We start from the raw sequence: 24,433 nt of genomic DNA on the forward strand, positions 1-24,433 counted from the left end.
CATGTTACACAGCAGTCTCCATCATTGAGATTTTGGTGCAAAGAAGCATTCCTGTGGTTCCTGAGCTTCTTATTCACCGGATCTCAATCCCTTTTTATAATTGAGACTTCTTTTTATTCCCTTTGGTCAAAAGCCACTTGAAAGGGCACCAGTTTGGTACTTTGGATATTATGGAGAAGAGCTTAACTGTAGAGCTGAAAAGTATTCCAGCACTGCTACGAAGAATGAAATCAACGCCTCTATCGCTGTTTAGCTGCCCAAGGGGACTGTCTTGAAGGAGATAACCTTGATTTATAAAAATAATGTAATTCATCTGTAAGAGAAAATCAAATAATAAATAACGTGAACTAAAAAAAGCAATTACAGCAAATGTCAAGAAAACACAGAGTATAACCAATGTCAATCTTATACTCTGTGAAGTGCAATACTGTGGCGAACGTATTCCTGTTCAAAGTTCGTTGCAATATGTGCATTAGTGTTGTTAAAATTATTATAACAATCACGAGTTCATTAGAAGCGAAACACCCTATATATATATATATATATATATATATATATATATATATATATCACAAAGTATACCTTCGTATCTGAGAGAACGTGCAAATTTTTCTGAAGTATCATTCTAATCAGTTTTTGAATTGATCCGTAGCTAAGGATTGGAATCGTTTTATACAGATGCGCAGGAACCATGTTTTCAGCGAGAAAAAGAATAATTCACCACCGTATCCTTCCTCACAAAGCTCTACTGGCAATATATACTTAATTTTACGTTTTATAGTCAAGAAAGGAAGAAGAGTATTGTTCGCTACAAATTGGTGAGGAAAAATGATATTTACCTTGGAAGTGCCCATCCGACCTCACATTTACCGTATTAATTGGACATCTCGCCTTTGGCTTCACATAACCAATCTGGCGTTATGCATATTTGGTTTGCGTCTGTGAAAGAAATGTTTTGTTTACATTTCTTTTGCATTAAAAGAAATAGTTTCGTTCAATGTTTTTTTTTTTTTTTTAATTCAGCCTTTCCTTAAAATAGATCGAATTAATTCTATTCCGTTCCCTGTAACAGATTTTTTTCTTTCTTTTTACTGTGACTTACGTGGTCCTGTAATCGTGCTGTCAAGCTAAATAGTATGGTGAGAAAGGCCCTGTTTTGTATGAGGTGAACTTGCATGATCTGCTGAGCACCTGACTCAAACCCCGAGATATTTCGAAGCCCAGTAATTTATAGGTCCCGTAATTTAGTAACCCCGGTGTTGCTTACGGACGTGAAGAGCAAAAATCATTCGATTTTCCCAAAATTCCTATCCTTGTTTAGAAGGGTACTAGTTTTGCAAGTTATGTATGTAAAACTATCTAATAATGTCTCTTCTAGTCTTAAGTGCCAGCAATAGTTTAGATTGAGTTACGGAAAAAAAATATCTGTTTCTAACGTGGAATTAAACTTTTATACAAGTTTGTTACAGTAGATCAATGTTTCCCAACCTTCTTTTGACTGATTACACATTTTACAGACACATGGGCTGCGACACGTGTTATTAGAATTGAGCATTGTTGCAGGCGTTGACTGGTACAGTCTGTCTCAAAAATTACTTTAACAGGTTCGTAGTGAAAACTAAAATCTGTTTTATAAATTCTTGGCGAGTCTTTACAGCTGACCGATATATGACGTAGGAGTGCAATTTTACGATCTGAGAAATTGGAAAGAAAAAAACTAGAGTAAAGGAGGGGATGAGATGACGTGGGAGAGCACGTGTTGGCAGTGCGCGAATAGTTTGCGTGCAAAACCGTTGACTACGCTCTTAATTTTCTTGTTTACTTGTCAACGCTATCTTTTATCAACGTCAGGTTTTCCTACCTGCTCCTTTCTTCCTCTGTGTGGTTTATTGAGAAGAGAAGCAGTAAGCTGTGACGCCACAGAGCATTTCGTTGGAAATGACTTTTCTAGTCTTAACAGCGCTCTGAATGGCATAAAATTTATTTGTAAATTCTAATATGTTTTGGTGCTGGTTAAATGTTGGGTCAATTGACGCTTTTTTAAAAGCTTAAATCCAATAACAAAAGTAAACATTGGCATTGTTATGGTGTATTTTATTAGTTCTTATTCCTCTGAGACTTTGGGTTTAAATATCATTAACGAACCTATATTAATAGGTTTTATTATTATTATTATTATTATTATTATTATTATTATTATTATTATTATTATTATTATTATTATTATTATTATTATTATTATTATTATTATTGACAATAAGCTTTACTGAGTAGGTAAGATGTTAAATATGCAGTTATTAAATGGTATTAATTTGCAAGCTATAACCGGATTTTGTTGCGTATAATTTTTAATATGTAATTTACGTCCTTGAAAATGCCCTTTCGCAATATGTTTCAAGTGTGTCTGACATTATGTTATATTTTAGCTGTACTAGCTAAAATATAATGTACTAAAATACCATATTCATAATTTGAAACTTTAAAGTAATGTAATAAATCATCATTGTTTCCATGATTCGTTGCTGGTAGGTTTCTTTATTCATGTTCTGAAAATATTTACCTATATTCTATGAAATGTTTACAATATTAAATTTTACCGTATGTTCAAGTTGTTTTGCAAGAATTATTATTATTATTATTTATTTATTATTTTTGTTTTGATTTTTCATTCTTTAGAGTATGGCTTATGTGCTCTAAGCTTCTTACATTTTCGTTAGCTATGTTTATATATGAAGAAACGTGTTATTAAGAACAGTATTATATTTCTGTTATTGGATTATATTATTGTTCTCTTATATTACTGGCTTCTATACTTTTATTCAGTTTGTAAACAACTCTGGCAATTCGATATATATATATATATATATATATATATATATATATATATATTTTTTTTTTTTTTTGGTCTTTTCGCTTGTTTTATTTTGATTAGTTAGGTTGGTTTCATAAATGATTAAATTTGGGCGAATAGAATTGGAATCTGTCAATTTAGCTTGCTTTCGTAGTACAATGGCGACTAAAACAAAGATTTGTACAGTTTTGACAGAACAAAGTGTCAAAAACATTTAATACATATTAAGGTATAGTGATATGTAACGGGTGTGTGAAAGCACTCCTTATCTCTATATTGAAAAATCGTGAATTCATTTGTGCAGCTTAACATTGTATAACAAATACGTACGAAAAACGTAATTTAATGTTATTCTAAGTAGAGGCTCTTAAGTACACTTAACAGGGTTAAAACTTTTTAGCAAGAAATTTTGTCAATTTACAAAAAAAAAAAAAAAAAAATTCTTTGTACATGGGAGGTTATTATTATTATTATTATTATTATTATTATTATTATTATTATTATTATTATTATTTAAAAAGGTAGATGATTTCTGGTAAAAGCTTCGAAAAATTTATACGTGGTATAAAACTTAACAAGTATTGTCAATTGAGATTACTACATAATTTGGTAGAATGTATATTAAATATTAACTAAAGTTGTACTACCCAAAACACACAGATTACAATTTTACTGTGAACGTGTCGACAAAATATGATTACCATCCTTATGTTAGCACGAATCGGTCGACGTACTACATTACCGTTGATAACCTTTCCTGTATATATTAACTTTCGTACTTCCAATAGTAATGTCTCAATGAAGTTCTACTTGTACCTTTATCTTCAATCCCTGTACACTACAGTATTCTTTAAAGGTGATGATTAATAATGAAATACTTATTTGAAGTTTCAGCCGTCTTATTTTCACTTCACTTATGAACATATTCGACGGAGAAAAAAAAAAAAAAAAAAAAAAAAAAACAATTTAAAACAATTTAAAACAATTTTAAGAACCATATCATCTGACTTACAAATTTGAAATCTGGCCCCTATAATCTTAAGCCTCACCACAGAGTAGAATTATAATCTGAGTGTTTTGGATAAGTGCAGGTTTAGTTAGTATTAGCAGTTGAATTTGTTTGAAATTTATATTGGCCTTTACGAAAGTGAATTGACAATATTTTTGGGATTAGTACCTGTTATTTTCTGTAACATTTTGAAGAATTAATTAGTTTACGTTTCAATGTTACGTTTGGTAATAAGTAGGAACTCGCAGTAGATAAAATTTGTAATGTGTTGTCTACCATAGAACAAATTTTTCGCTTATGGTGTAGAGAAGAATCTTCAAATATGGCTTATACGTCCACTAATTTCTTAATGCATCTTATATTAAACAGTTTCATCTTGTACTAAAAAAACAGCCTCATACTATATTTATTCTGTGTTCGTAGTAGTCATGCAGAAATTCGGTCTTCTTTTTGGAATCAGTATTTATGAAAGGAAGCTTGTGTCTTGCTTTTAATGAAATTTTCCACTTTTGTGTCAAAAATCTTCGATAGCTGTTCGCAATACTAATTTCTCAACATGTTGTACGTACTTTTCTTTCTCTTCAGTGTGATGTACTTCAGCACCATAAATTTCTATGGGCAGTTCCATAGCCAAATTTTAAATATAGCATTTTGATCGAATAAATTCAATAAGTTAAAACTGTACAAACTTGAAATCGATTGCTTTTGAAAAAAGATTAGTTGTAAACTTGCATGTAGCTGTTTTTCAATTTGATCTTTATATTTGGGAATTATAGTATTAAAATTGCTCAAGTATTGTTCTGTCTTTTTTGTATTCATTACCTCTTGCTAACAGTTCGTCATCGATACAAATATTATTTTATTTATCCATTATATGTTTTTCTTACTTCAGGAGCTTGATTTATGATGGCAGAAATAATATGCAAGCATGGGGTTTGATTGTATTATTACTGTCCAAAGCAGCTGGTCATGCGCAAGTTGATGATCTGGAAGAAGATAAGGCAGCGGGTGTTTTACACAGGTATGTTGATTTGTTTGATATTTTCTTTTCTATCTTCGGTTTCACTAAGTAACTCAGTTACTGCGTTTCTTTTAGATCAACTAAACTTTAAGGTACTTGCTTAGTACTTGTGTACGTAGTATATATATCATATTATATGTTGTAATTTTGTTGATAAACTTTGCTATGCCGGGGTCGTGTAATCTCTTTTGGAGGCAAGATAATATGGTGGGGAATGGCCTGTACTGTGAAGGTCGATCTTGCATGACGATTTGCATTAGAATCAAGCCCCATTCGTGGTTCGGAGTCCACGTTAATAGTAGGTCCTGTCCTTCATAACCTTAGAGTTGCATCAGGACATAAAATTCAAAACTGAACTTCGCTGGGACGTCATCAGGATTTGCTGATCAAATTTGAGTGTATTATCCGATGTATAGTGTGAACAGACTATCTGTCAAGGTTGCGTCACGTTTAAAGTAATCTATCGTTGATCTCTTGGTGAGTTTTATACGGTAACACTGGTGTAGGATTATACCGAATGAAGACAGATATTTTTCGTTTCTTGAAAGCTTTCTAATGCTACCTTTGGATACGAGTACAGAGATTTGAAAGGAAGATACGTATTCAAATTTTATTAATATACGTACACAAGTGAAAATTCTTTTCCTTTTTAAGGAAATTCTTCTTAACAGATAAAAATTATATATTACAGTACAAGGTAGATTTCTTGCATTTAACATTACATCATGTATGTCTTCTATATGTAAAACTATGACTAAAGAATAATAATTACTATATTTCTTTATTCACTCAACTCCTCGGTTACCTCGCAATACACTGAACTTCTGTTTCCCACCAGGAATTAAATCTATGAAGATTGCATTCAAAGATACTAGGTACTTTTGAAAAAAGATTAGAACATGAATTTTAATCTCCAATATTGAAGTAACTTTGTTAACATTTCAGGTATATGATAGGAGAAAATAAATGTAATGAAATTTTTACTGGTAAACAAGCTTGAACAGTGATCAATGTTTTCTGAATATATCCCAGGATAATCTATTGATAACGTTCCAGAAATATCAGAACCGTAATCGGATCGTAATCTTTGCTTACAAAAACTAACATATCTTGCCTACCATAATGTATGTATTGCTTTTTTTTGTCTTCTTTCTCTTTCTTCCCTTTTCTGGTGCACGGGATCTCGGGTTCGATCCCGTCGGGAGAACTTTGATATTTGAACGCATTGCGATGGTCCGGATTTCACCTTAAACTGTAGATCCACGTCTCACATAGCCTCGGTACTGAAAGGAACGGTAAACTTAATGAAAAGAAACTTGCAGTGGGCATATCTCTGCAGAAGTAAAGTTTTTCGGGAGTGTGTATAATTGTAACAAATGGAAAACTGTAATTTGCTAGAAGTAATTTGGATCTATAGAGTTGCTTTGCCTATTGGATAAGTCTTCTTATTTACTAACCGAACGGCCTGAGTTCGATCTACTGTGTGAATGAGATTTATCGTTTCATTCTACCCTCGTCCAAACACGACTCAGGAGTTCACACAGTCTGTACCTGGGAAATCCTAGGGGTTGAAGGCGGTTGAAGCATGGTCCTGAAAAAGAGCGCAGATCGATTACCTTTTTATACAAAATACTGGGAAGTATAGGATCTGAAGGTAGATTATATTTTCCAAGAATAGTATATTTCCTAAAAATCAGATTTGTGCTCTATCAAAATTTCTTATTCAACTGTCTTCCGATTTGATTGTTTTTAAAAAAGTGAGAGAAAAACAATCACAAGAACACTATGTATCGTACGAGTTCAACCGAACTCATCCAATCTGAATCAAACCTGGCATAATGATGGACTTTGGTCTGCTATACAAGCTAGTGAAATAGTATAATATGCAACAATTTGGTTCCTAAGTTATGAACAAAATTCCAACTCGAAAATTTGATGATGATCCTAATATTGGCCAGGCCTTTGTGTAGAAGTTAACTTTTAAAATCTTTGTGAATATTATTATTCACAATTTTATTGCAAGTGAATTGTTCAGTTTCAACCAATGAAAATTATTTACAGTCACTAAGTTTATGATTACATAAAATAAAAATCAAACGAAGGTCGATTTTTTTTACGACTATACTTAATTTACGTATTATTCCTTCTAATGGTAGCCGCAGAAATTCCGTAGAAATGGTTGAAAGGAATATTTGATTTCTTCATGTAGGAAAACTGTTACCTCTATATTTTGTTCTAGAATGTTTTTTAAAGCACTAGTCTCTAAAACTTTCCATTTACCTTTTTGAATTGACATTGCTAGGTAATTATTAATACTATAGACCAGTGTAGCATAAGTAAAATGTGAATGGAAAATACTACTTGTACTGATAAAATGCTATTTCTTTTACTGTGTTTTAGTCAAAGGGCGTTAGCAGAAGTTACAGAAATGATTCGCACTGGACATCTTGTTCACAAAGGTCTGATTAACATATACCCAGGCATGTATTCTGATAAGAGAACGTATCAAGATATGTCATTTGGCAACAAGATTGCCCTTCTTAGTGGAGACTATCTGCTTGCGAATGCTTGTGCTGAACTTGCTTCGTTAAGAAATGCTGAGGTAAGATAGGTTTTGTTAGGAAGCAGAACACTTAACAATACATTAAGTTTTCTTTGTTAAGACTCCTAACTACCTATTTCCATTTATCTAGATATTGCAAAGTTTTAACGTTGTTTTCGTCATACCAATGTAAGAATTATGACGTTTATATTCATAGACTCCTGATTGAGTGTCTTGGTTTACAAACAATGGAGACGAAACCGGCTGTTCCCACTCCTCTCACGCAAAGCTTATATATATAAACTATGTGTATCATGCTTTTAAACTTATAGGAGGGGACGCATCTCACGATCCGCGAAGCCATTATCGCCTCTACTGTCTACTAAGTAGCGTTTAACTAACTTTTCTTTTTTGGGTAAATATTAATTGTAGCTTTAAAGTTCTATTCGGTAACAAAAGGATCGTAATTAATTTCTGGTCTGTATTTGAATTCGTTTTAAAATTTATCAATTTCCTTAGACTTTAGAAGGTATTTTGTGTGTCATTTCTTTTAATGTATTATAAAGCATTTATAAATCTTTTAGTTTTTAGTGTGCTAATTGTGTAATTTAAAATCTTACGGCATAGCTCTCTCTCTCTCTCTCTCTCTCTCTCTCTCTCTCTCTCTCTCTATATATATATATATATATATATATATATATATATATATATATATATATATATATATGGTACATCAACTATTTATTGATTTTAGAAAGGCATACGACTCGGTTAGGAGAAAAACATTATACAACGTTCTTACAGAACTTGGAATACCGAGAAAGCTAATTAGATTAATTAAGAAATGTTTAAATGAATCCCAAAGTAAAGTTCGGGTAGGAAAATTTTTGTCTACGAGCTTTCATGTCGAAAATGGCCTGAAACAAGGAAATGCGTTGTCGCCATTATTATTTAACTTTGTTCTGGAATACGCTATCAGGAAAATCAAAGATAGCAACCAGGGCCTAGAGTTGAACGGTATTCACCAGGTTATGGCATATGCTGATGATGTAAATTTAATAGGGGATGATAGGAGAACAATAGAAAGAAATGCAGAGATCTTATTAAACGCTTGCAGGGACATGGGTTTCGAAGTAAATGCAGAGAAAACTAAATACATGGAAGTGCGTCAGGACCGTAATACAGCAAATTATGGATGCGTTAAAATATTAAATAATACTTTTGATAAAGTGGATAGTTTCAAATATCTAGGATCAGTATTAACAGAGGAAAATCATATTCACGAAGAAATTAAATGTCGACTAAAAGCAGGGAATTCGTGTTACTATTCGGTTCAAAGTCTCTTGTCGTCACGAATTCTGTCGAGGAATCTGAAGCTTAAAAGGTACAAAACGATAATCATGCCTGTTGATCTGTATGATTGCAAAATATGGTCGCTTACTCTGAGGGAAGAACATAGACTGAAAGTATTTGAGAACAAGATCCTGAGACGAATATTCGGACCCAAGAGGAACGGGAATGGGGAATGGCAGAAACTTCATAACGAGGAACTACATAATTTATACGGTTTACCCAACATTGTTAGGATCGTCGAGTCTAGGAGGCTTAGGTGGGCCGGTCATGTAGCTAGAATGGAAGAAAGTAGAAACGCTTTCAAAGTCGACTGGAAGATCAATCGGAAAACGACCATTAGGAAGACCTAGGCGCAGATGGGAGAACAATATTAAGATGGATCTCGCAGAGATTGGAATACAAAGTAGAAACTGGATGCAGTTAGCTATATATATATATATATATATATATATATATATATATATATATATATATATATATATATATAGCTAATGCCAATAAATTGTGTAGAAAATGCAAAATACTTATTCTGTAATGGGAATCTGCATAATTAATTAGTTTCAGCATCCTGATCTTCTTTCGGCGCACCAATGGTTCAATTGCGGTACCATTTGTTTGAAAATGGCTGTGTTAACGTCATATCTCTTTTCTTTGATTAAAATTAAATATGTAATTTATCTCATTTTTTAACATGGTCTTCGAAAATTACTAGCTGAAAAGTTTTAATAAAAAGATTTTTCCCAACATTTGAACTTGTTAGATATGAATACACAGATTTTATGTGTAAATATATGAATTGGTAAGATGTTGAATTTTCTATAGATCATGGTTAAAATTTGTTGCTCTTTCTACGAAAACTTAAATCTAAATAATTTAAGGTACTTTATTTTCTTTATTTTACATTAAATTTTATCTTCGGGTCTGCAAGAAGTTGTAATTGTTTATATATATATATATATATATATATATGTCCAGCTGAAAATATGCCAATAATAAATGAAAACATCTTGGCAGCTAATAATCACAAGATCGTCGCGTTTTATTTTTCTAGAAGAGAAAAACGTCTAGTTTATCACCAGCACAAAAAATCTTGTATCAATAGATCACGTGCGCTCCTTTGATTGCTCGTAAAACACAAAAGCGGTTCTCAATCGCCACCTAGGTGTTGCGTATCATTTGAAGTGTTACGGATCCACACGCAGTAATCATTCTTGGCCGTAAATCGTATAACTCTTGCATTAGAGGTCGGAACACAATAATTTATTTTAACAAAAGAGACACTGACCAAAGCTTAAAACTTTATTTTAAATTATAATTTGTAACTGTTTCGTCTGTTACATTAATTTCGATAGTGTCTGAAGAAGGATATGCTAGATATCCGAAACAGTTACAAATTATAATTTAAAATAAAGTGAAGTTTTAAGCTTTGGTCAGTGTCTCTTTTGTTAAAACAATTAATCCAAAGCCATGAATAGTATTACAATAATTTAACGTATTCCTACAGAAAAAATCCGGAGTTCAAGTCGGGTAACCTCGGAGGCCATTGAATAGGACCTCTCCTTCCGGTTTAATTGTTTTACAAGTTGTTATTCAGTAATGTGATCTCTGACATTACGAGCGTAATGCTGTTGGGTCTCATCTACGTAGTTGGAACTTGTATCTATCTGATATAAAGGGTACAGCATAATGTTTCAACATTTCCAGGCATGTTGCTCCAGTAACTGTAACCTCTTTAAAAATAAATCCCGATCCCAGAATCTTGGATCAATACAGAGAACCATTTAATTTATTGCTGTCGCCTTTATGTTCCACAATCGCATGAGAAGTATCCTCATCACATATGCTGCAATAATGCCCATTTCCTTTACCTGAGACATAGAAAGTGGCTCCGTCAGAAAATTATATTCGCGTAAGGAATTCATTGTCTTCATCGATGCGCGAAGGCATTGTAATAGTGAACTCGTATTTCAGAGCTTTGTCATTACGCTGAGGTTTTTAAACAAGCTTGCCTTGCAGGCTCTTAGCCGCAGCATTTTATGTACGATATTGTGCACAGTCGATCGTGGGATTTGTAAAATGTGTACTTACAAGTCTTACTGATTCGCGTTGGCATTTTCCCGAACTGCCTCCACTTTTTCCTCACTCATTGATTTCTTACCACTACTTTTCTTCCTCAACACAGCCAGTCTCTAGCAATTGTTTATGCCACCGTACAGTGTAAGGACAATATGTCGGTTCTTATTCGTACTGTTGCTTAAATTTTCTCTGTGCAGTTACAGGGGACTTAAATTCAACAAACCAAAAGTAGCACTCAGCTTTCTGACTCACAGTACACGACACCATTTCCATCACTTGTAAACAAACGCAAAACCCGTGTGCTCTAGTAATGTATGTTCATTTCATAGTGTAGTACCGTTTTCATTTCTTATTGGTATATTTTCAGTTGGACACATTGTATATCAATATTCCAACTCTACATATCGAAAGTATCTTGTTTATTTTAACTCTTCTATTCGTAGTATTGTACGTATTTTCCGTGTCTTTTGTTGGCGAGCATGAAGTGTGACCGTGAAACAAAGTCAAGGACACAAATTATGAAAGAAACATTTAAAAAGGAGAAAAGTATAGTTTGTGAATCTTTGAATAAATAAAACTTTGCAAAAACACTTACTAAATGTTTCGTATGGCGTATTGTATTATGCTCTACAGGCAGAAACATGAACACCTTGCAAAAGCGAGCAGAAAAGACTGGAGACTTTCGAAATGTGGATGTGGAGAAAAATGTAGAGAATTAATTCGGTAAAACAGTAAACCAACGAGAAAGTTTTAGGAATAATAGGGTAGGAATATATATATATCTTTTAAATACCAATAGTAAAAAATAAAATCGATTATAGCTATGAATACAATGTACATTTCCTTTCTACAACTAACAGTGTAACGGGATTATTTATTTATTTTATTTTATTTTATTTTATTTATTTATTTATTTTACTGGTTGTGATTTTATTATTTTTCTTTCCTTCAAAGGTAGTAGAATTGATGAGTGCAGCTGTTCGAGATCTGACCGAAGGAGAATTTGTAGGACTTAGAGACAAACAAAATAACCCTCTGCCTTCTCCTGATATCACAATACAGGAGTGGACCACTAGAAATATACTTTCTGCAGGCAGTCTTCTTGGGAGATCTTGCCAAGGTACTCTGAAACTTGCTGGACACGATGAGAGTTTGCAAGAACGAGGTTATCTTTTCGGAAAACACCTTGCTCTGGCGTGGCAGGTAGGTTCTGTTTAAAGAATGCCTATTTTTTTCCCTTCCTTTTCTTTTATTCTTTTACAATATCACATTTTGTGCTTAAATCTGTCTTACATCGGTACAGTTACGTACGTCGGAACACAATCTCAAAAAATATAAGGACGCAGAACGAAAACGCCAGAAGTCTATGTTAATTGTACAGCTACGGTTTCCATCTTTAAAACCAGATGAAGCAAACTAAAATGATCATGGGCAGTGATATACAAAGAATGAAAAATGCACAACTAGGTCGAACCTGGGTCTCTGGCTTACCGTGCCGAAGCGGTAACCACTAGGCTACCCAGTCCACTTCGTAAACAGCCATTCACTCTCTCAGACCATATGGAAGAGTTCACCACAACTTCTGTTGTGCTTGGACAAGCCAGTGTTTAGCTTACAGAATGTTTCTGACTTGAATTTATATGCGATGAATTGAGGAAATAACCAATATCAGTCCTTGTGTAGATGTATCAGAGTGGAAATAACCGATATCAGAGTGAGAAATCACGACTGAACAGAAATTCGAGCCTGCCTCTCTGATTCATTGTAACTATATGTTACCCACTACACTACTCAATTCACTTACTGAACAATTATACTTTTGAGGTGGTGCTTGCCAGTCGTGCGCTGTAGTACTGACTTCCCGTGTAACTTCCTTCCTCGTCGGAGCAAGATATACGATCAGTATGCATCACATCCTTGGACTACACACTCATAGTACGTTCGTACCTCCGAGAGTCTCATTTTGGAAGAAATTTTAGCACCGTTGAAGCTTGACCTTCAGTTGTTCTTTAACGCCAAACAACACGTAAGTACTTCGGAATATAAGCAAGAAGTCAGGGCATTTCCAGAACAGTACCCCAATTTAAATATGTTTTATATGGACGGTTCCAGAAGCGATAATTATCTTGACTGAGCCTTCGTCACGGACAAGAACATCTCAAGATTTAGTCTCTTCGCGTATGCTCGGTATTCTCTGATGAACTAACAGCAATTAAACCTGTCGTCGACATGCACTTCATTTTAAAGTAATTCGTGTGCTTATCTGCATTAACTAGCAGAGCATTATTGTAAGCCTACACAATTTCGTTAGTAGCTATGCCCTCGTCCAAAACATTCTTGTGAGATGCCACCAGACAACAACAAAAATGTTCGATCGTTGTCTGCTGGATTGTGGAAACAAACGCGCTGACTCAGCAATCAAGAATGACACATTGGCAAATGTTGCATTGAGCACTCTTAACTCTTTCACGGATGATTGTAGCTAATTCCTTCAACGGATGCACTCTCGCTGGCAAGCAGATTGGAAGACCAACGCAAAGAAACTCCTTCTATTAAACCTATTTTGGGTAATTGGCAGATGTCATCGCATGTTAGTCATTCAGATGAAATTATTCCGGATCGCTTGCGTATCGGACACTGATCTCACACATTCCTATTTAGTGCGTAGAGCAAACTGTCGTCCTGTTTGATTCACCTGAATATTCGACGTATTCACATATAATGTCCGCAGTACTCACACCTCAGAGAGTGTTCAGTACTAACAATATTAGTCATGCTTTGGTGAACATTTTTTTTTAAGTGCGATTGAATTAAGTGTTTTCTGAGACTTTGGCTTTCAGTCTTTACCAGCTTATTTTTATTATTATTCCTATTTTTTACTTCTTGTTATTTATTTTCTATTTGTTATTTAATTTATTATTTTAGTTTTTTAGGATTTCTGTTTTAATTTTCATCATTCACCTTTGTTTGTTTTGTTTTATTCGATATTTGATCGAAGCTTTATACCTTTTAATCTGATTTTATAATTCGTGCTTTCCATTTCTTTTATTTTAGGTGTTCTTTTATAAACGACAGGTATTGGATATTGCCTTTTTCGAGACTGGAAAACAAATTACTTCGGCGCTAATGTTCTCTTTAAACCCCAAGCAGTCAGTTACTTGATACGCCAATCATGCATCACACAACTGAATTTGCCCCATATGACAGGGTGTCTACCGGTCACGAAAGTCACAAATGTCACGACAAAGTCACGAAATCAGAAAACGGTCATGAAAGTCACGAAATTTAGCTTTTGGGTCACGATTTTTTAAAACTGCAAATTAATAATAGATTGGAAAATTTCGTTCAATAAAACGTCAAAATTCACCACCAAAAATGTCAATGGTCGACTTTAGACGCTACCAAATCGCAAGCAAAGTACGTTTCTATCGCATGGATGAAAATTCGGCCTAATTCGCACCCAAATTTGCTCTTGAAAATGTTAAGAAATTTTATGATTTGGTGAAGAAAAGGTCACGAAAAAGACACGAAATTTCATTTTGGAATTTTAGTAGACACCCTGTATGATCAGCTGTTTCCTTCATGAACTGATAATGCCACACTTTCATTAATTAGAAGAGAATTAGAACGAAACTATGCAACTACAGAACTAAAATAATAAATTTTAGAAATTTCCCTATTTCATACATGTAATATTCTCTTTAAATGCATTTATAAACAATTATCAGCAGAAACATAACATTGAAATTATTAAATGAAATTATTGAACTTTGTATGTGATTGACCAAACGCTTTGTGCCTTTTTCTCCCTGCTTATCTTCCTTTCTCACTGTCTCTATGCTTGACAGAGTCGAAAGTCTTGAGATCCTATAGTACTTTTAATGTGTATGTATTTCTGTAGATAATCATGTTAATACAAGTTCAGTAAGATTGAACTCCTGCAAGGATTCAGTTATTTTTATATGTTATTTCTCTGGAAGTCGAAAATTCATCACTAAATTCGCATATTAAATTTCTTTTTAACATTATTTGCATTTGTTTATAGGCCTGTTTTGACCTGGAACCGTTTGTCGGTGTTTCTGAGTTTTCTCCTGATGCAAAATTTAACCTTACGTCAGCGCCCATAATATTCCATCTTCAGCACGACTCATCTCTTTACAAGCTGATAGAAAAAGGGAAAGAATCAGTTGACGATGTGGACTACGTTCAAGTAAGTATAACTAATGTTATTTATGAGTGTATATACTTAATTGCCGTACACCTTATTCTACTTAGTACCGTTCCTTAACCAAGTCTTGTCAATGCTAACAACTGTCCACGAAAATTCAAATTAAATATATATTTTTAAACAATTTATAATAATTTTGTTTAGCAAACGTGAGTTCATTGATAGGTATAACTGTTTAATTTTTAGAAAAGAAAAACGTCTAGTCAGAGCTTAATATCTAAATTAATTCTACGGCTTAAATCCTCGTCATCCGTGATCGTATAAGGAACAGAGGTGATACAAAGGCCTAGTCCACTATGTGTTACTAAAAAAGAAGAGTGTAGACTTAAGTATGCGTGTTGCTTTATAGATATGTTCCGTTGTAGGATCTTTTTATTAAAAGTTCTCGCGTCTCCCTCTCACAAACTTTGGCGCCTTTCCAGGGAGGCGCGCCGCGCGGTTTGAAAATCCCTGGCTATAACATATTCAGCACCGTAATAACTTTCTTCGGGGCTCCAGCACAGGAAGACTTTTGGGGGGCTTTCTATCAGCGAGTTTTTCATAATGGACAAAGGTATATGTACCCCAATCATAGTTATTTTGAAGAATTAACAATTGAAACTTGAGTCTCTTAAACAGAAGCCATAACAGCGAATACCCTAAAATTGATTTCTATATATATATATGGTTCTCCGGTTGGTTCTGCGGGGACTTCTTTCCTCGAGGCTTTTTGCTGCAGCAATGGCTAGCTCTGTCCTGAGAGCCACAAATGAGTAACATCAATAAAACGAAACAAGTAAGCCTGCTATAGTGCTGCCAAAATGTCTTGAGCCGTGGCAAAAATGTGAACTAAAGTTCACACTCTCGACACACCCACGCGTTGAGCCAATAAGAGTTCAGCTGTTGCTTAGCGAGAGGGCCTTAGCGAAATGGAGTGGAATTCCTTCAGCCGATAGCAGCGCTTGGAAAGGAAGACTAGGTGTCAAGTCAATGTGGTATGTCTATAGATTTCTCGATTTCAACAAAGACGTACATTACATACAAAGCGTATAATATATCTACTGTAATTTATAATGATATATTAATTATCACCTTCGCCGTCGTTTCAGTGACTTCGATGTTCTGCATTCAAGAGCCCAGCCTAAGCTGGCTACCTGCTAGATATTGTGTATTGTATAATGCGAGCATTGGTTTAATATTTAAATGATGTTTATTTTGTAAACATTACGTGCGTTCTAACAATGCAGGAGGGAATCAAATCAAGTTCACTTCTAATATTGAACTTTAAAATGTACAAATCACACATACGCAAATAAATAATAGAGTAATTTAGAAATTCAGTAATATGAGCTTCAGTGGTTTGGGGCCGGTCTGGGACCTCTTCCTCTGGGATTTCGGTGTGTTGAACCTCTTGTGCCGCCGATTGTTATGACTCTGAACATACTTCTGCTGCTGGTTAATACTGACTCCCGAATACTCAGATTGAATTGTAGAAAGAACGGAAGGAAATACCAAGTGAGTAAATTTCGTTTTCTTTTTGCACGCTACCAGGAGTCGAACGCATGACCGCACATAGCAAAGGCACGTGCACTAGCCACTAGACCAGTGGGGGTTGCGAGTTGTGTATGTTTTAGATAATACAAATGGGTGTACGCAAACATGTGCAAAAAGGATTCAATTCTGTCCGGGCAAACCGAATTTGTCGAATTGTAATTTTGTGTTACGATATCAGTATACTCATGAGTGTACAATAACTACATAGATATTTTCTAGGACCTTGTTTCTAATTTATTCTTTCTATATCCATGTAACCTAGTTGACGTGAGAATATATGAAACGGGATAATCGAACCGTTAACTTAAATTACAGCTGGCATTTTTTAAAAATTTCGCCATATTTTATATATAAAGCATGCCCGAGAAATAAGGCACGCTTTACAAAAACATAATTGTATTGACATCAGAAATCGTACATTTTTCAGGGAATAGATATACAGGTGTTTTAAACGTGTCACTATTGTTTCCTTGCACGTAAAGCGAAAGGCTGCCAGTGCACGGAGTACCTTTCAGGCATGGTACATGATGGTTTTGGCACATGGGGCATTGTCCCGTTTCTCCATGAAATCAGTGTCTTGACTGCGGTGATAATCCGTAACAACACAAGCATAATGTGCCTTTGCTATATTTGGTCAGAATAGATTGTCAGTTGGATTGTAATGCTGGTAGTAAAGGGAATCAGGGACTCATCACACAATCCCGTAAATAGGTTTGAGCATTGATGATACCTTCCGAAATGAAGGGTTCGGAGAGATCCCCATCTGCGTCATGACTTGCCACATAAGGTATCGCATTGGAAACTTTTTCTTGAGTTTGTGGTCAAATGACACAAATGCAGAATGTGTGGATTGATAGGTCCATCGTGGGATATCTGAAGGGTTCCTTGGAACCTATGTCTCATCATCAATGACAAACACTTTTTGAAGATATGCTCTGTAAATTGCACGGTTTTGTTTTTTTCCTTTCTTTCTTCGTTGTTCTTGGTCTGCCGTTTGCTTTGGGCAGTTCCCTGTGTTGATGTGATTTGATTTTATCGTCCCTTTCAGCAGTGAAGCTAGCTCCCGCTGGGAATAGAACCCGCATCTTCTACACCAAAGGCGGGTGCGCTAATCGCTTAGCCACGAATAGCTCTAGTTTTCTGTGTTCTTTCCCTAATACTCAGTTTATAAAGTTTAATGTCACAAAGAGTGGATTTAGCTAGTGCCAGATATCTCGCGGCTATGCGTACAGAAACGTTTGTTTGAGTATTTCTCAAATCACCAATACACTTTCCTTTGTTTGGTGTAATTTTGATTTGCGTGATTCGTACATTTGTTTGTTAGTTAAGTATGTATTTCACTGTTGAGTATGAGCTTTCTTGAATCGCCAATACACTTTCCTTTCTTTTGATGTAATTTTAATTTGCGTGATTCAAACATTTGAAGTTTGTATATTTTAAGTATCATTGTTAGTATGTACCGAAGTATGACTTCTCACTGCTTAATATATTTTGACTTTTCTCACGATTCTTTCAATATGAATTAAGAAACTGGATTTTCGTGGATGATAAACTCATGTGTTTAGGAAGTAAGAGTTGAAAGTTAAGAAGAATACTAAAAATGGAAAGTTGTGAAAGAAAAATCACGGTGATTAATTAGTTGACTCTAGTTTAACGTCCTTTCTGATCACCGAGACAGTATGAAAGGGGGATCCACTGCGTAAGTCTTGATCCAAATCCCTATCCCTACAGAAATCGAACCCTTGGCTACACATACTGAAAACACATGACTAAATATTTGGCTTTAAAATAACACATCGGAAGTTTGTCTGTTATTGTCACAAGTAACAATAGATAAATACTCCTCTTTCTATCATTTCAAAGGCAAGAATTTTCGTGCTTAGAACGCTTATGAAAGTTAGGCAATTTTAAAGAATAATTTAATGTTCTGATTCAGATTCCACGTTGAACTGTAGTTCTCATTTCATTTAAGAGAAATCCTCGGTGCTGAAATGAAAATGTTAAACTGGATTATAACAAATAAAAATATAGCAATAGAATCATTGCAACTTGTATCCACATTATATATATATATTTTAACTGATTGGCTAAGGTCTGAGAGTTGTTAGAAAATACTAGTGAAAGGTTTTAATGCTTTCCACTGTAGAAAATTGAGTAAGGCGAATGAAAATTATGTCATATTTGCTTCTGGTTTTGGCGAACAAGCGGATCCATGCTATGCCTCGAGACAAACTATTGTTTCCATGACTTCCATAGCATGTCAATTGCTTGTTTATTTAATTGGCACAAATGAAATATTCGCTTTGACTTTTTGTAAAAAACTCACCTCACCAACACAACTAACGGTTGGTTGACTAAGGGCACGCGTCTAATGTCATAAATTCTGTACACTTCAGCAGACAGGCTGGGGTACCAAGGCTGTCAGGAAGCAATGCATTGTTGAACAAGGTTGTATGAAAGTGAACTATGAAGGACACATAGTTGCGAGTAATTTTTCTTTACGAATTCAAACTGGAACATTCTACACAGCAAGCCGCAAGAATACATTAACAGTGCATTGGAACAGGAATGGCGAATGGACGCATCCGCCGTTGGTTTGTCAAATTTTGTTTCAGTGACACAGCATTGCAAAATGAACATCGTGGAAGTGGACTCATGGAAAAGAATTCGTGCCATTGCATATAAGTTAGGCATTCATTATACCACTGTTGTTCGCCGGCTTTCTTCAGTCAATAAGGTAAAAAAGTTGAACTCATGGGTACCACATTAGTTGGCACCAGCCAACAAGAAATGGCAGTCTGGAATTGTGCAGCTCTATTATTGTAAGAAACAACAGAGAAACTTTCATACATCGGATTATCACTTTTGATGAAAAACATCTACTATGGCAATCGTAAAGGATGAGGGCAGTGCTTGAATTTTGATCAATCGCCAAGACGGTTTCCAAAACCCCTAGATGATGTTGCGGATGTAGTGATCTATAGTGGGGTTGATCATTATGTTTTTCTCCTTTGAGGTGAAACTATCACTGCCGATCGGTAGTGCTGAACTTGATTAAATGCACTGCCACTTTGTCTGCAAGCATCCAAAAGTTTTTCAAATGCTCATGTTGCATGACACCGTCTTCTTCATATGTCGCTCAAAGAACGTTGCAAACTATCGATGATTTGCAATATGGAACCCTTTCTCATCCATCTTATCCTTCTGACGTTTTCTCCACCGACTACCGTGCTTTCCGGCATCTGGAGCACTTCTTAGAAGGAAAGAACTTCCTGATGATCAGTCGCTGCAATGTGAGATTGAGACTTCAGACTTCTTTCCGCAGGAAATTCAATCGTTAGATGAGGCATGGTAAAGTGTAATGTTGCAGACGACAAAAGTGAATAACATTTTGATTAAAAAGGTATTGTAGTTTCCATTTTCTTAGTCTTTGAAAAGATACACTTGGGACGGACGTTTCATTTTCACCAACCTAATATTACTAAGAGAGCTTTAGAGGGAGAAAGGTGAATAAAAGATATCTTTGAAAGAAGCTAAAAACATTTTCAAGTATTTTGCACCATAGTATCTTACAAAAATGACACTTGTATTTAGCTTAGTATATAAAAGTATATGCGAAGCTCTTTCGACGCGAACGTTTTCAATTTTGAAGTAAGTCAGTTGTATTAATAGTTGTTAAATATTGAATCATTTTAAATTTTCTAACAATTCTCATAAACTTTTGCTGTAAATTACGTGTTTAATTTCTGTTTCGTAAAATAGTAGTCTAGATGCAGTATTGTTTGTTGTTAGTATACATTTTTAAGATATCCTGTTTTCATATTTTTGGTTGCTCTTATACACAGTTTAGGTAAATATTAATTTTGTATTTTTTTATTCGTACGTGTAGGTTCGAAATGTGGTACTGAAAGGTCCCGGAATTCAGCAAACAAAGGAACTTCAGCGTGAACATTCCCAAAAAGCGTTAGATGTTTTACAGGTTTTTCCTGAATGTGATGCTAAAACAGCACTTAGAAATATTATTTGTGCTATGGGTGAGCTGTAAATAGGAATAAAATTTATGACCGAGAATTAGAAAGTTAGGCATGAGTTATTTTGGCGATGTGCACACTTCCATGACACAATTATTTGGTTGAAATGTTCATTTTCGCATTTTGCAGTACAACATATTATAGTCAGCCCATGGTATCGTCAATGGTGGGAATTAATATTTCCCGTTACTTTGAGGTAGTAATTACCTCTATATTATCCTATAGAGTTAACAGGTACAGAAATAGCTTGAAATATAAACATCAGTTAATGTAAAGGTAGCTATAAGCCTCAAAATATTGTCCGGGCTATGAAACGTTCTTCGTATAATAAATGGAAACTAAACCTTATCTAAGTATTCAGAAATGTCATATATGCATAGTAACCTTGTGAATAAGGCATAGGAATTTTTCTTGCACTGTGAGTGAATGATTGCGATGTTGATTCAAATACATGTATTGGATTACACCTTACAATATTTCCGAAGTAGGGTTTGCCTAACAATTCAATTCTTCTATGTTGTTCCAGCAAAATCGTTGAATTAAACTATTTTCCATTTTGGCTAGATGTTAACAAATGCCTGAATTTCTTACGTTGTTGGTAACATTCCTTTAAAAATCTCATTGTTGTTAAGTAATCTACTGATATTGAAATTCTGGAGAGTGGATGTGATAACTCACTGTCAAGACAAATATATATATGAATGACAAAAAAGGAATGTAGAAACTACGATCAAGGAAGATAATACAAAACTCCAATAGTAGTGAGAACGCAGGATCCGGTGTATCAAAACATTTATTTCAGAACCAACATAAAATATTTACATAAATATACCGTATTTCTTCGAATATAAGGCGCACCTGAAATTTCACCTCATTTAAACTTAAAAAAAAAAAAACAAAAACAAAAACGAATCTAAGACGCAGAAGTAATGTACAAATTCCTATTTCGATAAGCATTTTCTTATCAGTAAAACGAAATGTTCATTGTTCGTGAGCGATTACCATCTTTGTGCAGTCTGTCATTGTAATACAACCAATTTTGAGCAAATTAGTTGTAACTACGGTACCAGTATTAAAGATTGCAGTAGATTCTATGTTGTAACCTACGTGCAATAAATAAATATGTATATTGTAGTATATACATCGAATCTAAGGCGCACCTGAATTTTGGACGTCTAAAAGCTGACAAAAAAGTGCGCCTTATATTCGAAGAAATACGGTATTTAAAATTGTTTTAATCAAAGAATCTACATTGAATTTAGTTACCGGTAACTTAAACAAAACGTGACATAACGTAATAAAATCTGCATCACATTCAGTTGCGTACGCACGAAAGTTCTACTAGTTTAGTTTGTGATCTTACAGTATTAACATCAATTAAGGTTTTGGTAGTTGCAAATAAACATAGTAAATATCAGTATTAAAAAAAAAATCATCATTAAAATTCCTTATTTAACATTTATAGTTCTTTCCTCTAGGCCGCAAGCCATCCCAAAAATGCTGGCCATTTTTGCTAAATTTTAATAATAACATCTCAAAATCTAGAATTGTGAAATACGTGTAACATACACTGTTGGAAAGTTAGAATCTTCCTCTTTATTCTAATTATCATACGTTATATTACAAGGACACGCCTTCCTTGGAAGTTTCATCATAAATAAGATGAAATGTAATAAAAATAAAAAGTTGGCAAGACAGATGACATTCAAAATGAAAACACATGCCTAAAGATATAATCACAGAACGATTATGAGAATTTGCCCACCATCTAGTGATGGAATGAGAAACTATAATGTCCAGACATTACTGAGGACTGTTAACTCCGCAATTGTATGGCAAATGAGCGTTGAAATAAATTTTGAAATGGACTCCAAATATTTACGTGATCCGTATTTTAGAGAAGATCGAGCACTCCGTATATATACGTCATTAGCACTGTAAGTGTTAAAACATGGTAATAATCGCATTTCGTCTAATTTATAATGAATTTACCTCTTTCCCAACATTCCTAGAAACTAACCCTATCAGTTCTGTATTCTTGATGCCTTGCTTCTTTCGTTCAAATATGAATTTAAATCCATAAAATCGTAATCTCATATGAGATATCTAAAGTAATACAGATTCCTGCTTTAAGACTGCCATCCCGATATAAAGACATCCTCTTTATTACTTTAACAAATTCTGTAAACAAGATGGCGGTATATCGTGGGCTGACTATTTTAGATTAATTAATTTTTTTAAAAGAATCGTTTTATTGTTTATGTACGTGTCTGGTATAGTTTGTTCCTGTACACAGTGGACGTTAATTTGTAATCCTTCTTCATTTACTGCCAAGTTGTAACGATTAAACGTTAGGTAAATTTAACATTTTTAAACAATGCACAAACTTCGTCCCTCTCTGTGATAAACAGAAGACATAAAGCGTTGTAGCAAAGGTTAGTGATGTATCTTAAGTATTGAAGAATAGCATAATGTATTAGAAGTGCAATTGTACGAATGATTTTCGTTTTCTTTTTGTGTGGCTTTGTCATTTATATTTTAACTTGAACAAATTGGTGATGTGTATTGGTGAAAGATTTAGTAACTGTTGCATTATATATGTCATATTTATATATTTTATACATCAAAAAGTAATTTATTGATGAAAGTAATTTGATTTTTTATTGTTTTTATATTTATTACCAACTGTGGTGTTTGCTAGTAGTTTCATATGTACTTACTAACAGAAATGACGTCAACAGTATTTTGAATGTATATATATATTTCAAATACATGTATTCATCGAATTCATAATAATATATTGTTTTCCATTTGAGAAAGTTTTCTTTAACTTTTAACTTTTAATGTGGATTTGAGACTATTTTATTAAACAAAATTGTTATTGTTGTTTATTCAAATAAATATTTTTAAATCTATCTTTTCAAAGTGATGATTGTATTTTTCATTAAAGTACTTGTTCCTCACAATATAGGTATAATTTGAAAATCATACCAATCGATTAACTTATAAGAAATCGAATTTTTCACAGCAATTTGAAGAAGTACCTGAGAAACCGCTGTTCGGAATGCGTCAACAGCTGCTTCAGGCGACAAAAATCGCTCACCATGCATCATGTGAGGGAACTAGAAGTTATTAGGTATTAAATCAGTTGAGTATGGGCAATGCGTCAATAATTTGGAAAAAATCAAGTTGGGGGGGGCTGAGTGGGAACTGGCATTGTGATGGTGAAGAATGAGACGACGATTTGGGTTTGTTTCATTGATGACCTCTAAGAAACAATAATTCTGTACTACTAAGAATTTACAGTCCTTCTATCGTCTAAATTTATTTTTGTCCCATGTCGGATATAGCTGAAGAAACAAATAATCATTTGCTTGGCAGCACTCCTTGAATGAACAACTTTTGTTGGTTCCGGCTCACTTTGAAACACCCAAACATCGGATTGTTGTTTAGTTTTGGGTTTGTAGGAGTAGATCAGAATTTCATCCCCTGTAACGATGTAATACACCAAATTTGACTTTACCTCGGTTGAACTTTTTATGCAGTTCTTTACACCAATTGACACGAGCGCGTTTTTAAGCCTCGATCAAGTTGTATTGGATCCAACGGCTTGAAAGTTTCTGTACCTTTCAGGTGACCATGCGGAATCGTATGTATTGTTTTCATGGCAATGTTCAAGAATGCCAGAATCTCATGATATGTCACATACTGATTTATTTCAATTGTTTCACTCACAGCATCAACGTTACTAGCAAGAACAGACGTGGATGAATGACCTTCACAAAATTC

General features: G+C 34.3%; 1 protein-coding gene across 2 annotated transcripts in view; it reads left to right on the forward strand.

Annotated features, from left to right (window-relative positions):
* The window catches only part of Pdss2 (Decaprenyl diphosphate synthase subunit 2), a 44,929-nt gene extending 21,370 nt beyond the window's left edge, over nt 1-23,559 (forward strand). For both annotated transcript variants that reach the window (XM_081759887.1, XM_081759888.1), the window contains 5 exons: nt 4,753-4,881; nt 7,282-7,483; nt 11,807-12,055; nt 14,898-15,062; nt 20,503-23,559. In XM_081759887.1, coding sequence (XP_081616013.1) covers nt 4,753-4,881; nt 7,282-7,483; nt 11,807-12,055; nt 14,898-15,062; nt 20,503-20,658 — 901 coding nt within the window. In that variant the 3' untranslated portion in view covers nt 20,659-23,559. The remainder of the gene's footprint in view (nt 1-4,752; nt 4,882-7,281; nt 7,484-11,806; nt 12,056-14,897; nt 15,063-20,502) is intronic.
* The last annotated feature ends 874 nt before the right edge of the window (nt 23,560-24,433 follow it).

Source organism: Thermobia domestica, chromosome 5 (assembly GCF_964235325.1).
Source record: "Thermobia domestica chromosome 5, izTheDome1.hap1.1, whole genome shotgun sequence".
Classification (NCBI taxonomy): domain Eukaryota; kingdom Metazoa; phylum Arthropoda; class Insecta; order Zygentoma; family Lepismatidae; genus Thermobia; species Thermobia domestica.